The sequence below is a fragment of the Athene noctua genome, chromosome 9, assembly GCF_965140245.1.
Source record: "Athene noctua chromosome 9, bAthNoc1.hap1.1, whole genome shotgun sequence".
Lineage (NCBI taxonomy): Eukaryota > Metazoa > Chordata > Aves > Strigiformes > Strigidae > Athene > Athene noctua.
In genome coordinates, this window is record NC_134045.1 from 22,048,314 (window position 1) to 22,061,926 (window position 13,613).

At 37.1% G+C, this 13,613-nt stretch overlaps 1 protein-coding gene and 1 long non-coding RNA gene across 3 annotated transcripts in view; one reads left to right on the plus strand and one right to left on the minus strand.

Moving 5' to 3' along the window:
- The window catches only part of LOC141963629 (uncharacterized), a 150,325-nt gene that overhangs the window by 92,020 nt on the left and 44,692 nt on the right, over positions 1 to 13,613 (minus strand). For both annotated transcript variants that reach the window (XR_012634187.1, XR_012634186.1), the window contains exon 2: positions 503 to 639. This is a non-coding gene — a long non-coding RNA (uncharacterized LOC141963629). The remainder of the gene's footprint in view (positions 1 to 502; positions 640 to 13,613) is intronic.
- The window catches only part of CDYL2 (chromodomain Y like 2), a 60,740-nt gene that overhangs the window by 42,254 nt on the left and 4,873 nt on the right, over positions 1 to 13,613 (plus strand). Inside the window, exons 4-6 of the mRNA XM_074913158.1 lie at positions 5,899 to 6,071; positions 10,646 to 10,856; positions 11,570 to 11,713. Of these exons, the coding sequence (XP_074769259.1) occupies positions 5,899 to 6,071; positions 10,646 to 10,856; positions 11,570 to 11,713 (528 nt within the window). The remainder of the gene's footprint in view (positions 1 to 5,898; positions 6,072 to 10,645; positions 10,857 to 11,569; positions 11,714 to 13,613) is intronic.

Consider the following 13,613-nt stretch of genomic DNA (forward strand, 5'->3'; position numbering starts at 1 on the left):
ACTAACTTCAAGATAAGAGTATACAAAATACCTGTTTGAGCACCATCTGAGAGAAAAATAGATTTTAGCTTTGAGGAATTACTTTATTCAATAAGAAACTGAATAACTTTGAAATTATTTACTTAACAATGATCTTCAAATAAAACCACTGGCAGGTATGATGGGCCCTAAATTTGACTCCCCTTCCCAAATGCATACCTGCACGTGGACATTAATACACAGAACAATACTAAATAGTTAAAACTGATGGTACGTAGATTTATCACTCCTAGTTTTTAAACTATATAATATTTAAAAGGGCTGTCTTGGTAATTAACACAAAACAGCAAACACCTTCTTTTAACGCTAATTCCTTAAAATGCATTAGATTGTATCAAATCCATCATTCCATCCACGTATTAATTAGTACTAATTGACACTGCATGTAATTTAAATGAAGAGCTTAAGGGCCTGAAAAAATATGAAATCATGGACTTACTATGTTCAGGCTGAACAGACATACCTTTACATTACTGGCTGTGCTGTTCCACATCAGCAGTGTTCAGATGCTCTAACCAGTGAATTAATTCAGGCTCTTCAGGTCTGCCAAACCAATCCGTTTTATTCTTTAAAAATTTTCAATATGCCGGGAACCCACCTCTGTGGAAGAATAAATGATAAGCATATAATAGTCCTCTTCTTGCCTCACTGGCATAGACTATTTCTAGAACATTTATTGAAGCTCACTTGAAAACGAGGAAATACATTTTAGAAAACTGCATTACTGACCAGGATCTGGATGGTCAGGAATTAATCAAGGTAATGAGTTCTCCACACCGAGATTGTCTGTTTAAAACTCATCCAGGCTGAGAGCAATTGAAAGCTCTTGCCCTCTGAAGGTTGCTTGCTAGCAAACACAAAACGACTTCTCTGGCCTCAGTCCAGGCTGCAGCCCGTGATCATTCCCACCACAAAATCCAGCACCTCCAATATTGGCAATTCCACATCCTTGCTGGCAATTACAGCAAAAATCCAAGGAACTGAAAGGAGGAATGTGTTGAATGCTTTGTCCCTGCAGTTTGTCACCCATAACCACAGGTGAGACAAACTGACAAGAGTATTTTCAGGACGTTTACAGCATTTCCAGTTTTGATGCCTTTTACCACCAATGAATAGAAAATACAAACACAAAATTCTTACAAAATGAAGAAAGCGTGTTTCACTTTGTCAAAAGAAACACTAACTTCAAGCTTTATTGGACATTCAGTAAATCATGTTTGCCAAATAGTAAATGATTAAGTTACTAAGAGCAGGTCTGCTTAGTATAGTTAAAATAGTGGTCTGGTTATTAATGGCCATCTATCTTAGGAGGAAAAGGTGTGCATTGCCCACAATTACTATAAAATTAAGCTTATACAGAATTATTCTCACCCCTAAACATCCCTGCTTCCCTTTGTGCTTTATCTTCAGATGAAATGTAATAGTTTTGTTCAACCACTGGCTTCTGATATTTATGCCAATTTAATTAAAATAATGAAGAACTAACTTACGCACACACAAAAAAAAAAAAAAAAAGATTAGAGAAGTCTACCTGAAACTTCATCCCTTCACCCTATCTTTTCAGTAACCACATCACACCTGTGGGTTTGTGTTGGTGATTTTAGCATGAAATGTGCCCGTGATCCTTCCAGCAGCATTTATACTGATTGCAGTTGGCTCAGTGCCACTCTGAGTAATTGAGTTTTTTCTACAAAAATGTTCAGGGCACTATAGAAATTCTTTCTTATGTTTTACAAGACTTTATAAAACTTCCAAGCCAGTGTCATGAAACAGCACAGCTTGTTTTTATTTCAGTGGCTTAGGCTTGCTATTTTTAAAATTAATTTTTAAAATGGATATGTAAAATATGTCATCATTATAAATTCCATTAGGGCATTTTCTCTCATGGGTCTTTTGCTGCTTCTGAAGCTCTTTCTCCAATCATGATGTTGCTGGTTTAACTCAGCACATTTCAGGGATCCAAATTCTGTTTCAAACTTAACATTAAATGGATCCATCTGCTGTTTTTACTTTACACTATTAATAGAGCTAGGAATTAATATTCCCCTGAATTAAAAGCAAAACATACCCTAAACAGCTGAAGTTTCCATTGAAGACTGATAAAACTACCTCAAGTACAATTCTCAGAGAGTCAGGTTTCAAATTCCTAGCCATGAGAATTACATGGTTTGAAGTTCTACCAGGTGCGTTTTGGAGCACTGGTTTCTCTTCACTTACAACTTTTCCCAACTTTAAAAAAATAAGCAGGTACAAATTTACTGTTATCTGTATTTTTGCTCTCATACAAAGCAAATTGTGGAGTTTGGCCAGTACTTCTGCCTGAAGCTAGCCATACAGGTTAAGTCCTTTATTTATCAATCAGAAAGGACTCAGAATCTGTCTGCACAGTCAGTAACAAAAAGTGTTATTTATGTAAAAAGGTACAAGTGTGGAAGAGGTTCTAAGAAAAATTGAATGGCTTTAAAATTTAGTTTTACTGTAATATTTACAGAATATTTACCTTTAAGAATATCAACAGTGAATCCTTAGAGATTCAGAGGAGTTAACCTTTTAAACTAGTATTTCTATTTATATGAACAGAAGACTTCTGTTCAAGGTACTTTGTGTAATTACGGTGATAAATTCCCAGCTCTCTGATTTCCCCAGAATGTAAACAATATTGAAAGCAAAGGGCACCAAATGCCTTTTAAAATTTCCTACATCTCGTGAAAGGCATTAAAACAAGCTCTTAGAAGTTTAATGAAGTTTTTTAACATTTTATATTTATTTTGCAGTATAAGGTGTCCTGTTAAAGAACTAACCAGCTTGTTTTCTTGACAGGATCAAAAAAATAAGCAACTTTTGAGAAAGTGATAATTTTATTATATTTCGGTTTCAATAAAACAGTAAGTGAAGCATTAGGCCTGGTCTAAATTTATAATTTGATCAGTTATCATAAGCTAAATAACTGGCCTGTACTATTTTGTAAATAATTCCTCAGAAATTTTAGTCAAATGCATTCAACTAGAAATATTGTCCCCACAACTGAAAATTAACTAAAAGACCATAAATAAGCTACTTCAATAAAACATGCAACTGGAGAATACTGCTGCGGAGCCCTGCAAATAGTAATATTAGATCTGATCTGCTAGAGAAAGTAAAATTTCATTAGACAAATGCTGTAGTTATACCAAAATGAGGGAAGGTTTAAGGACTAAGGACGAGAGAAAAAGAATATGGAATCTGACAAAGAAATGTAACTAAAGACACAAAGTATTTGCAAACTGAATTCACTACCACATTAAATGGAAATCTGTGCTTAAAAACATATAGCAGTTCTGAACTAAAATGAGGAAAGCCATGATGCCCAGGCATTTGGAAGCCACGGTGGGCAGAGGTTGGCTATAACTAGGCTGAGTCACAAGGTGACCGGGTGAATTTTGGACTGCACCAGCAAAGGAGTCACGGCATAGAACAAGGGGAGTGAGAACTGACTTTGCTGGCATTGGTGTATTCCAGTGCAACTCCAAGCACCTTTTGATGATAAAGTTAATGACAAACTTACAGATAGTTTAAAAAAAATACTTTTCGGAGCCTGAAAACACCATTACATGATGGTTTCCTGGTTTCTGATACTCTTTTCTTTTGCTAGAAGCTGATGGAGCAATGGAACTAAATTTCCACTCCTGCTCAAAAATGCTATCCAAAAGACTGTCAAAGCCTTCCCATTTTCAACTCTATCTGAGAAATCAGTTCCTAATAATGGACTTTGAATTTTGCCCTCTCTAACACATTGAAAAACCAGTGACAGCAGAATATTGTTTTTTCCTACAAGCAGTATAACCTCTGCTCAAAAGTTTGGTATGCTTTTAGATAGCTTTAGCCATCCAAATCAATGAGGGGTAAGATAAAAGAGAGACAGGTTTGTAATGGTAATGATGTGTTTGAAGGATAGCAGGGGTAACATCAAAGAGATGGTACTTACGCAAATATCACTGGAGGAAGGGGAATGGTAAAGAAACTTGCTGAATGGAGTAGCATATCGTGGCATCATATTTAAAGCAACACTCCTCATTGTATATAAAAATGTTTGACTGGTATTCCTTGATATTAATTATACATGCACCCTAAGAAAGAACAGATTTTGAGAACATTTAAAATAAACTAAGAGGAGGGTCTTGTATTCACATGGAACTAGGAAAATCAAAATACATATTTTTTTCATTCTAATATCTACCATACTCTGAAGTTTCTTTTTTAACTTTCTTTTTTAACTTCAGGGATTTTTTCATGTCCCCTTTACAAAATGTGCAAGTTTGCTCTGTTTTTTTACCAACTGAGGGCTGAGACAGCCTCTGAGACTCTGAGACTAAACAGTACTTGTAAAATCACTGATGACATTTTTGTACCTGCACAAGAATTTCAAATACGCTTCCAAATTCTGCTGCTTTTAATTACTTCACTTCCACCCACTGTCACATACTCGGTATTACAGGCGCTCTGAAGTGCACTTGTTAAAGTGAAGCATCTAAAAGTTCACCACCTGCTTTCTCATGTCCCGGTCTCAGAAGCCAGTAACAATCGTTTTTATGCAAACACGTATGGAAAGCAGACAGGTAGCATTGCACTGTGTGCTTTGAATATACCAGGTCAAGCTTGGTCTTACAAGCCACAGGATTTCTAATAAAAGGCTACCTGCAATGCTATAAACAAAACTTCTGTGTTTAGGGACATTTCTTAAATAAGGCACTTCAGAGATCTAAAGAATTTTTGGAAATGGAAAGTAGGGAACAAAAATAATCACAAGCTAGAAAATCTTGGTTTTCTCTCACATAGAAACCATATGTAATCCCCCAACCGCATTTTGTTATCTTTTCCCTAAATTTACACTAATCACAGCAAATCTTTCAGTACAAAAGAGAAAAATTTGACTCAACAGGACGCTGTCTATATGACATATGAGTATGTTTAAGCAGAGGAGGTGTCACACTAGATGAAGTCATGGCCCTTGAAGTGAGAAGCAAATCACTAAAAAGAGGGGAAGCTGAAATGCTGAAATCAATTACAGCTTACAAACTATGCTGAATTGTGACCAGACAGTGTTACCCATCAGAAGTTTATGAAATAATATTTCCTTTTAAAAATCGTTAGAAAAACAACTCTCTGCTCAGATGAAAGGTCATTTCCTTACAATACCAGCAGCTCAATTCTATACAGATTTTGATTAGGTTTGATTTATGGTGCAATTAACAGCTTGATCCAGTTGTAAATCAGACTCAAAATATGTCTCTTTCAAGCGACTTTTTTTGCTCTAACTTTTATAGACCTTAACAATATCACTGACCACAGAAAAGTGAATAATATATTTGTCATGTTGATGTGTATGATGTCCTCTTGTCCTGCTTTGCTCTGGTTGAAGTCATATAAGCCAAAGTAGTTGAAGAACTGAAAACTGGGGTTTATAGATTTTGCTCACAATCTGTTGAGGTTAATAGACTATTGTTGTGATAACTGTGTTACTGAGGATACAGTGATATACACTGAATATACACGATGAAAATAAAAAAGTGATATTTGAAATTATTAAAATGCAATCAAATAGCATAAGCTAGCTAGAATTTCCCATAGAATAAGCAAAGAACAGTCAAGTCCTAAAAACTCTTTGAATTAGTAAGCATCAACAAAGCACTTCCAAATATAAAATATTTTGTAACCTCTCACTGTTATCATTCTATTAAAAATATATAATTCTATATAATTGATGTAAGTATTAATAGTGCCCAAAATTTAATTCTCTCAAAGTCAATAAGGTTTGTAAAACTAGGGAAATGATATTGCAACGGCATGCATGTCGAATTGTTTACTTTTCTTTATCCACAGATCATGAAGGAAGTTCGGAGAGCATTGTGCAATGCATCAGCTGATGACAGTAAACTCTTACTTCTCAGCGCAGTGGGAAGTGTATTCTGTAGTGGCCTAGATTACTCATATTTAATTGGCAGGTTATCCAATGACAGAAGAAAGGAAAGCACTAGGATTGCAGAAGCTATAAGGTGACCCAAGCTTACCTATGATCTCTAAATTATGAAATGCAGTGTGTGATTATAAAGATATTTATCAGGTCCAAAAATGTTGTATATTTAAGTGTTGATTGCATTCTAATTATAGTCCTACAAATTTGTTTAGTAAGAAGAACCTTGGACCTTTCCTTATTAGAAAAGAAAGCACATTTATTCCAGTGCTGATATCCGTAGGGATTTATTTTACTCCAATTCTCTGTATTTAATATTTCAAATCATTCCTCCAAATTCAAATACAACTTTGTTGCTGTTTTTCCAAATTTCGCTGTTGCTTCATGTTCTAAACTGGTTCCTGAAAGGCAGATATTTTACTTGTTTTAATGTTCATCATTTTAATGAATTTCAGTACAAATGGGAATCCATGGCTTACTCATACTCTGTTGGAATGACAGTCTGCCACTGTATTTCAGAACCTTATTAGAAGGGTCTCCACTCTTTTTCTTAAATTTAAATTACTTAATATATATGTAAATGTAGTTTTATTTTCATAACTAAAATGTGACTTTCCTTATATATATCACATTACCTTAATAGAAATCCAGGGTTTATGACATGCAGTCTCCAAATCAATCTGCACAATACATCACCAAATATTTCCATTATCCACAAGCTATACTTTACACATATTTAGCTGACCTTCCAGTATAAATCAACATTACTCCACTAAAGCCAATGGTATTTCACCAGTCTGTACCAGGAGAGGCTTTGATCCCTTTTTTCCCTTCCCACTTTTTACAAAGAAATATTCTTCCAAGAGCTTTAAAACTTTATGCAACAATTCTATGAAGGAATATTAAAGAATTTGTTTTACAACAGATCTATGTTTTGGATATATTAGTATAACATAAGATCAGGTTTAGTTATTACATGCCATGTATTAACCACCAATTACCTTGGTTTCAGCTACTGCAGATCTGTTTAGATTCTCAGTTTAAAACTTGAAATTCTCAAACAAGTAATTATTTTGAAAGAATTTAAAATGTACTTATTAAATATAATAAATTATGATGTGTTTTTAAGCTATGTTTGAATATCATAGTAATATTTACAAGGACACAGCCTAATTTATTATTTTTTTTATGTGAGGTATTTTTAATAATGTGGAACCAAAAAAATGTGAGGGAAGAAAATCACTATTCTTGTTTGAAAACACAGGCACACTCACACTCCATTAAAAGATAGAAACTGAATATTATTCGTGTAAATAATGTGTAGACAGGTATTGTTATAGATGTATACATTTATCTACACACATTTAATATACAGGTATACTTATCAATTCAACATTTAAATGAGTATAAGCCAGACTATGATACTCAGTTTTTCCATCCTTGGACTCACAGAACACTCTTGAAATACTGGTACAATGTACTGCTCCTTGTCAAGAATGTCGGCTTCAGGCCCACTGGAAATAGATTTTTATTGTACTTCTGGAAACAATACACTACGTTTTCCATTTAGCACCCTCGGTGCTTTCTGTGAACAAAGGACTCAACTCATGGAAAACGTACTGTAACAAGGGGAGACAAAAATGTACACTTCACTTTTTCAGTGGCTAGGATGTCCTAAAACACATTAAGGGATCTCTGCCTCCACTGCTTTACATCAAGTTTGAATTGTATCAAAATTAAATTAAAATCTTGATTACCAGGTGTTTCTGCTTTCTGAAGTATGGATCTTGTATACTGGCCACAAGTTAAAACTGAAGTTTAAACACCCATCGAGTCTGATCTCATATGAATGATATATTCGCTTGGTCTCTGTGCTCATCCCCTGCCTTTGGGGCTGGCAGCTCACAGATGTGTGGCCCTGCAGGTTCTCTCCGGGTGCTGGGCATAGATCGTCAGCTGCATGTGCAGACTACAGAGCCCCGCAGCCCAAAGACTCCCTGGAAGCCATTCCCACATCATCAGTCGGGCATCATTATGTGATCTGATACGTAAAATTCTGGGTATGCTCAGAAGAAACCAAAGAAGGACGACTTTACTTGCTCAGCTTCTTTATAGCCTTTGACGTACTTCTGAGCCCCGACCTGCAGCAAGACCTCTGCAATGACACAGAGGTATCTGAGCATCCCAAAGGGTATTCGATGGTCAGCTTCCCAGATATCCTCTAGCAAAACCAGAAGCCTTCTGCATGTGACACTTTTTCCTGTCTTTGAGCTTCTGGCTCTACTGTGCAACCACAGTTACAATTTTAAATCCTTTTCAAAGACTACCTTGAAATTATATAAGGATCTTCTAGCCCAGCAACTACATGTTTAACTGACAGTTCAGAGGCATAGATAGAGACATGCCAGGTTCTGGGTACAAAGATGACTCACTGAAAAACAATAAAATCCCAAACAGGAAACAGATAGTGGAGTGCTGGGCACGGCAGCTTCTGTTAGACCAAATGCAGGCATTTGTTCCCCTCAAAAGCTCCCAATATTTTAACCTTCCACTCCTTCCTGTAGGTGGCACGTCCCATACCCATCCACTGCACCATCCTCTGTGCTCCCCATCCTTCCCTCATGACAGAGGCTCGTTGTGTCTTCTCAATGTTCTGTTCCACTCTCCCCCCATCTCCAGCTCCTCCTATCCTTGCTTACTCATATGAAGATTTCACATTTCCTTCAACCCTTCCCCTCCATTAATATGTTCTGCTTTGTTCTTCCTCCCCATCATCTAACTGTTTCCTCTCCACATCCCTAATTGCTTTTCCATCCACTTCCAGTCCCATTTATCACCACGTACTTCCTGCTTTTCTCCACAACACTTTTATTCTGCCTGCACGTGGCCCTCAGATCTGCTGCCACCATTTATCCATAGTTTGTTCTTTTTACCTATCATTCGTCACATCTGTGTTCCCATCTGCAGTCCTACTTGGAAGGCTTACTTGCGTAACTACTAAGGTTCTCAAAATTCTGGAATTAATCAGGTGCAGTGATCCACAGTCATTACTCAACCATGAAAAAATGAAGATATAATGAAATAGGGGAACAGCATTACTTCTGCAAACAAAAATGAACCACAACTCTCCTTAGATAGGGGTTAACCCTGCTATCCTCCAGAAAGAAACAGTCTTGAACAGGCAAATGGGATGTTCCTTATTTCACTCTCTTTGTCTTGCTGCTGATCTTGTTTTATTACTCCCTGTAGGGACAGAGCTGCATCAATTCCCATGAGTCCCTATTTTCCCATGGTCAAAACTCAACTCCTTACTAGAAAGCCTGAAAAGTAGAACTCATTCATTTAACATTTAATGCTGGGTCACCTCAAACTCTTCATTTTCATTTAAAATATAGCCAATGCCCTTGCACTTCAGTCCAATAAAATACTTCTCTTCAGTATGTTTTCCATTTTTTGCCGGGCAGCACTCTGACCTGCAAGGCACGCCTCCTGTTCTCAAATGCAGAAGTCCAGGTCTTTTTGACCTCAGTGGGAGAGCTGCAACTCATCAAAGGGCACATTTGACAAAATGTTCTTACCTAAAATCTGTCAGCAAAGATGCACTGTGGATCTAATAAATACTCAGTACAGGAACAGAATCCCCTCTTTGGTTTTGAATTTGATTTATACATGTCTCTTTTCTAAAGTAATTGAGCATCTCGTTTGCCTCTGTATACCTGTTGTGCATGGAGCTGCTGGAGTCTGTAATTTGCCCACAATTACACTCATGCTTTTTCTTAATTGGTATATAGGCTGTTCCATTCAACAGATGTCTTTCCACAGTTGCTGGTAGGTAACTTATTTGAAGTATCTCCTCATTGCGGAGAATTTAACACGTTCTAGTTCATTCATCCAGATGAATCTGATCACATTTACTTCTCCATTATTTCCCATCGCTTCACATTTACCGTTGTAGGCAGGCAAGGGCATCTATTTGTTATGTCTTTGATGAAGACATTTGCAATGAAAACCCAAAAGATTACGTGCCTAATTATTTCCCTGTTGAAACATTTCTCTCTCTCTCTCTGACTCCCCTTTCTGGGTCTTGTTCTTTCTGCTGGTGTGCCATAAACTATCTCTCAGTACATCGATGGGACTTGGCAGTAACCTTGGACATAGGATCTTAAGAGAACTTTTCAAAAAAATAAATACTCAGCAATCTACGTATGAATTTCTGGTCCTTCACACTATCATATGTTCATAAAGTTAGCCAAACCAGATTGTCAGAATCCATACTAGCCATTGTGGAGCAAACTGAGAAGTGCTATGTGTACAAATTCATGAGTTACTGGTCCAGAAGTAAAGTTAAACGTAACCAAACCGTTCTGCAAAAAGTACAACAGTCAGTGCATTCTAATTAATCAGTTCATATACAATATATACAAAACTGTTTAATATCCCAGGTATTCAGAAAGATTAAGTACCTAAATATTAGCAAAATTTTCCATGTGCAAACTAGAAAGCATCTTGCAATTCTGACCTCATAAAACTGGGCCATGGCCATTTATTGTGTTCATCTGTGGTTCTAATTTGTTTTCAGATTAAGTACTTTAAGCTTGGGTATTTATCTAAGTGTTACTTCTGTATTCAAGATCTTTCTTTTATTTTTTATTTTAGGGATTTTGTAAAAGCTTTTATTCAATTTAAGAAGCCAATTGTGGTTGCTATCAACGGCCCTGCTCTTGGTTTAGGAGCCTCTATTTTACCACTATGTGATATCGTTTGGGCAAGTGAGAAGGCATGGTTTCAGACACCATATGCAACAATCCGACTCACTCCAGCTGGCTGCTCATCATACACATTCCCGCAAATTCTGGGTGTTGCACTGGTAAGGTTTTCCACCTCAAATTGCTGAAGAACCTTCTTTGAATTCATGCTCTTCTTTCTGTCTTTAAAAAGTACAACAGAAAACCACTGTTTCTCTCAGTTGGTATGAACAGAAATTAAATCTGTGGAAAGTTCATCTAATCTCTTCCAATTTCTTATCACAAAATGACCTCAGAATTCAATATATTACACATGCTGTACATAAGAAAGATTGAACACAGGTTGAAAAAGCATGGTAGAGAAGGGAAAAAATGCATTAGCAGAATGATGTTGCAGAGACTTGTCTGTAATGTGTCAGGATTGTGCAGTAACAAAGCAGGATACTGCTCTCTGTTCTCTAAAGACAATCCATAATAATTCCAGTAAGGTTACTTAGTTTTTACCAGCATAACAAAGCAGAATTTGCCCCACCAAGTACTCCATACTCGGTTCCATGACTCTTGGTACAGTATCACTGACAGGTTACTCTAGTAAAATCAGCAATACAGATTCACCATGCATGCCAGCACATTTCTCTTCCATGAAACGCATGCTAGTGCTCTGGCCACCTGCACAATCCTTAAATAGCTACTGAAACTCCTTTTTAAATATTTTACAGTATGGAAAGGCAGAGGAGACCATTTGTAAATTTAATCTTTAAAATAGCGGGCAAGTATGGAAAATTTTTTAAGGGAATTATAGCCCAAGATCACAAGCAATCTTTTGGTTTCACAGGCAAATGAAATGTTGTTCTGTGGGAGAAAGCTGACAGCACAGGAAGCCTGCAGCAGAGGACTAGTGTCACAAGTATTTTGGCCAACAACATTTAGCCAAGAAGTGATGCTACGAGTGAAAGAAATGGCATCCTGCAGTGCAGTGGTAAGAAATAAAACCTCTTTGTGATTAAACTATATTTCACAGAGGCAAGGTGTGTTCCCAAGGCTCACCACGTTGTGGGTCCTCAGTTTCCACAACCATACCTGTGGAAGAGGGCTAACAACACAAAATCTGGGTAAGGATCAGTGAGCCTGTGGTTTCCCATCTTTCAGTGGCAGCAGGGGAGTGGGGTGGGGTGTGTGTTTCCTTTCCCCATCTCCACATTTATTCAGTGTGAGTGGAACCTCCTTTCCCCAGATTTTGAAAGGGGATTTTAGCATAGGTTTCCTTCATGAAGGTGGAAGAGTCTGAAACTGTGCAACTGTACTGGGAAATCTCTGTAGGGCCAGTAAAAAAATGTATTTGCCTTTCATGTTGTCCTGGCCTACTATGTTTCAGCTGAGTCTGCCTTCTTTTCTGCACCTGCACAGTTCCTGATTCTGCAAAATATTCTACACAGTGCACCAGAAGGGTAGGATAGTGCCAGCTAACCTCTCCTGTGAAGAAGAGGGGAGATCCAGACACAGAGGGATTTGAACACAGTCTGGTCACAGTATATTATAACTCTCCTTTTGTGGACATAAAAGTTGAAAGAAAATCCTTTCCTATTTCTACTTTCTAAGGTTTTTTCCCTTCAGGCAGATATACTCCTATTCTGGGCACATCCTTGTTTGAAAAGAGTGCAGTGAAAAAAGTGATACTGGCTGCAATAAAACTGCACTAACTAAAGTGCAGATTGTTGCAGTTTCTTGCTACATTTCCTATGCCTGAAACTGTCTTAGCATCCCTCAGTCTCAAAGATCCATTGTAAAAGAGAAGGTAGAGACATGGGAGATTTTTAATTAAATGAAGTGTAGATTAGATCTCACAAAAGACATTCAGAATGAAACTCTCTGAAAATGTAGCATAAGCTTATTTAATCATGCTGATATAAAGTGTGTTATATGAGTTGGGAAAACCTCTGGGCCTTACTGTGATTTCTTCCTTCCTTCACTGTTATTGGCTGTCAATGAAATTTTCTCTTGTGACCTGTTAGAAAGACTGGTGCGAACTTGCGGACAAAGATGTGAGTTAAAGCTGTCAAAGACTAGATTTACTCTCTTGAGATCCTAAATACAGAAACCAATGAATCCAAGTTCACTGTGGATACTTTTTGAAACGGACCAAAAAAAAAGACACGAGCCCGGCAGTTTGCAATTAACGCCAGTTACTTGAGTTAAAGAGAAATACTACTTTGTAATAGCAGTGTTATAACCTAAAACGGATAGGATCTGGGCTTAACGTGTAGGTGTTGACAAAGCTGAGTGGAGACTGTGCGTCTCCCTTAACGTAAATGCTTTATTAGTTTACATTAAGTTTTTTGCCCTCAAAAAATGAATTACTAGTAGTTTTGTTTGACTAGTTGGGTTCCTTGTGAGATACATGCTGGTATATGGTGCTATTTCAAAAAGAATTTTTAAGGATGCAGTCTCAGTGGGTTTAAAAATGGTTCTGGGCAAAACAAGCTGATCTGTGGGAGCAGCCATGGACCTGCTGTTCATGCCTTTAAGAACTTGCAGCAATTACTGAGGGCTTGAGATTGGGCTTCCCATTGCAAAAACCTTAGGTGATTTGTTTTGACTTACCTGCATGTGCTAAGCAAATCTAACTCCAGAACACAGTCAGAGGGTGCTTGTTTTAATTAAACACCCTTCTTTTATAAAATATTTCACTTTTATAAAAATATAAGTAAATGAGCTTAAGAAGCAATTTGCAGTAAATGCCCTTTCCTATTAATTTCTGTTTTGATAAGGAAATGATGCATGAGGAAAAACTGTTAAAGATGGTGGACATCCACGTTTGGGTTTCCAACCTCTATAACCTTAAAGACTACCTTCCAGAAAACAGATAGCCACGACATCGT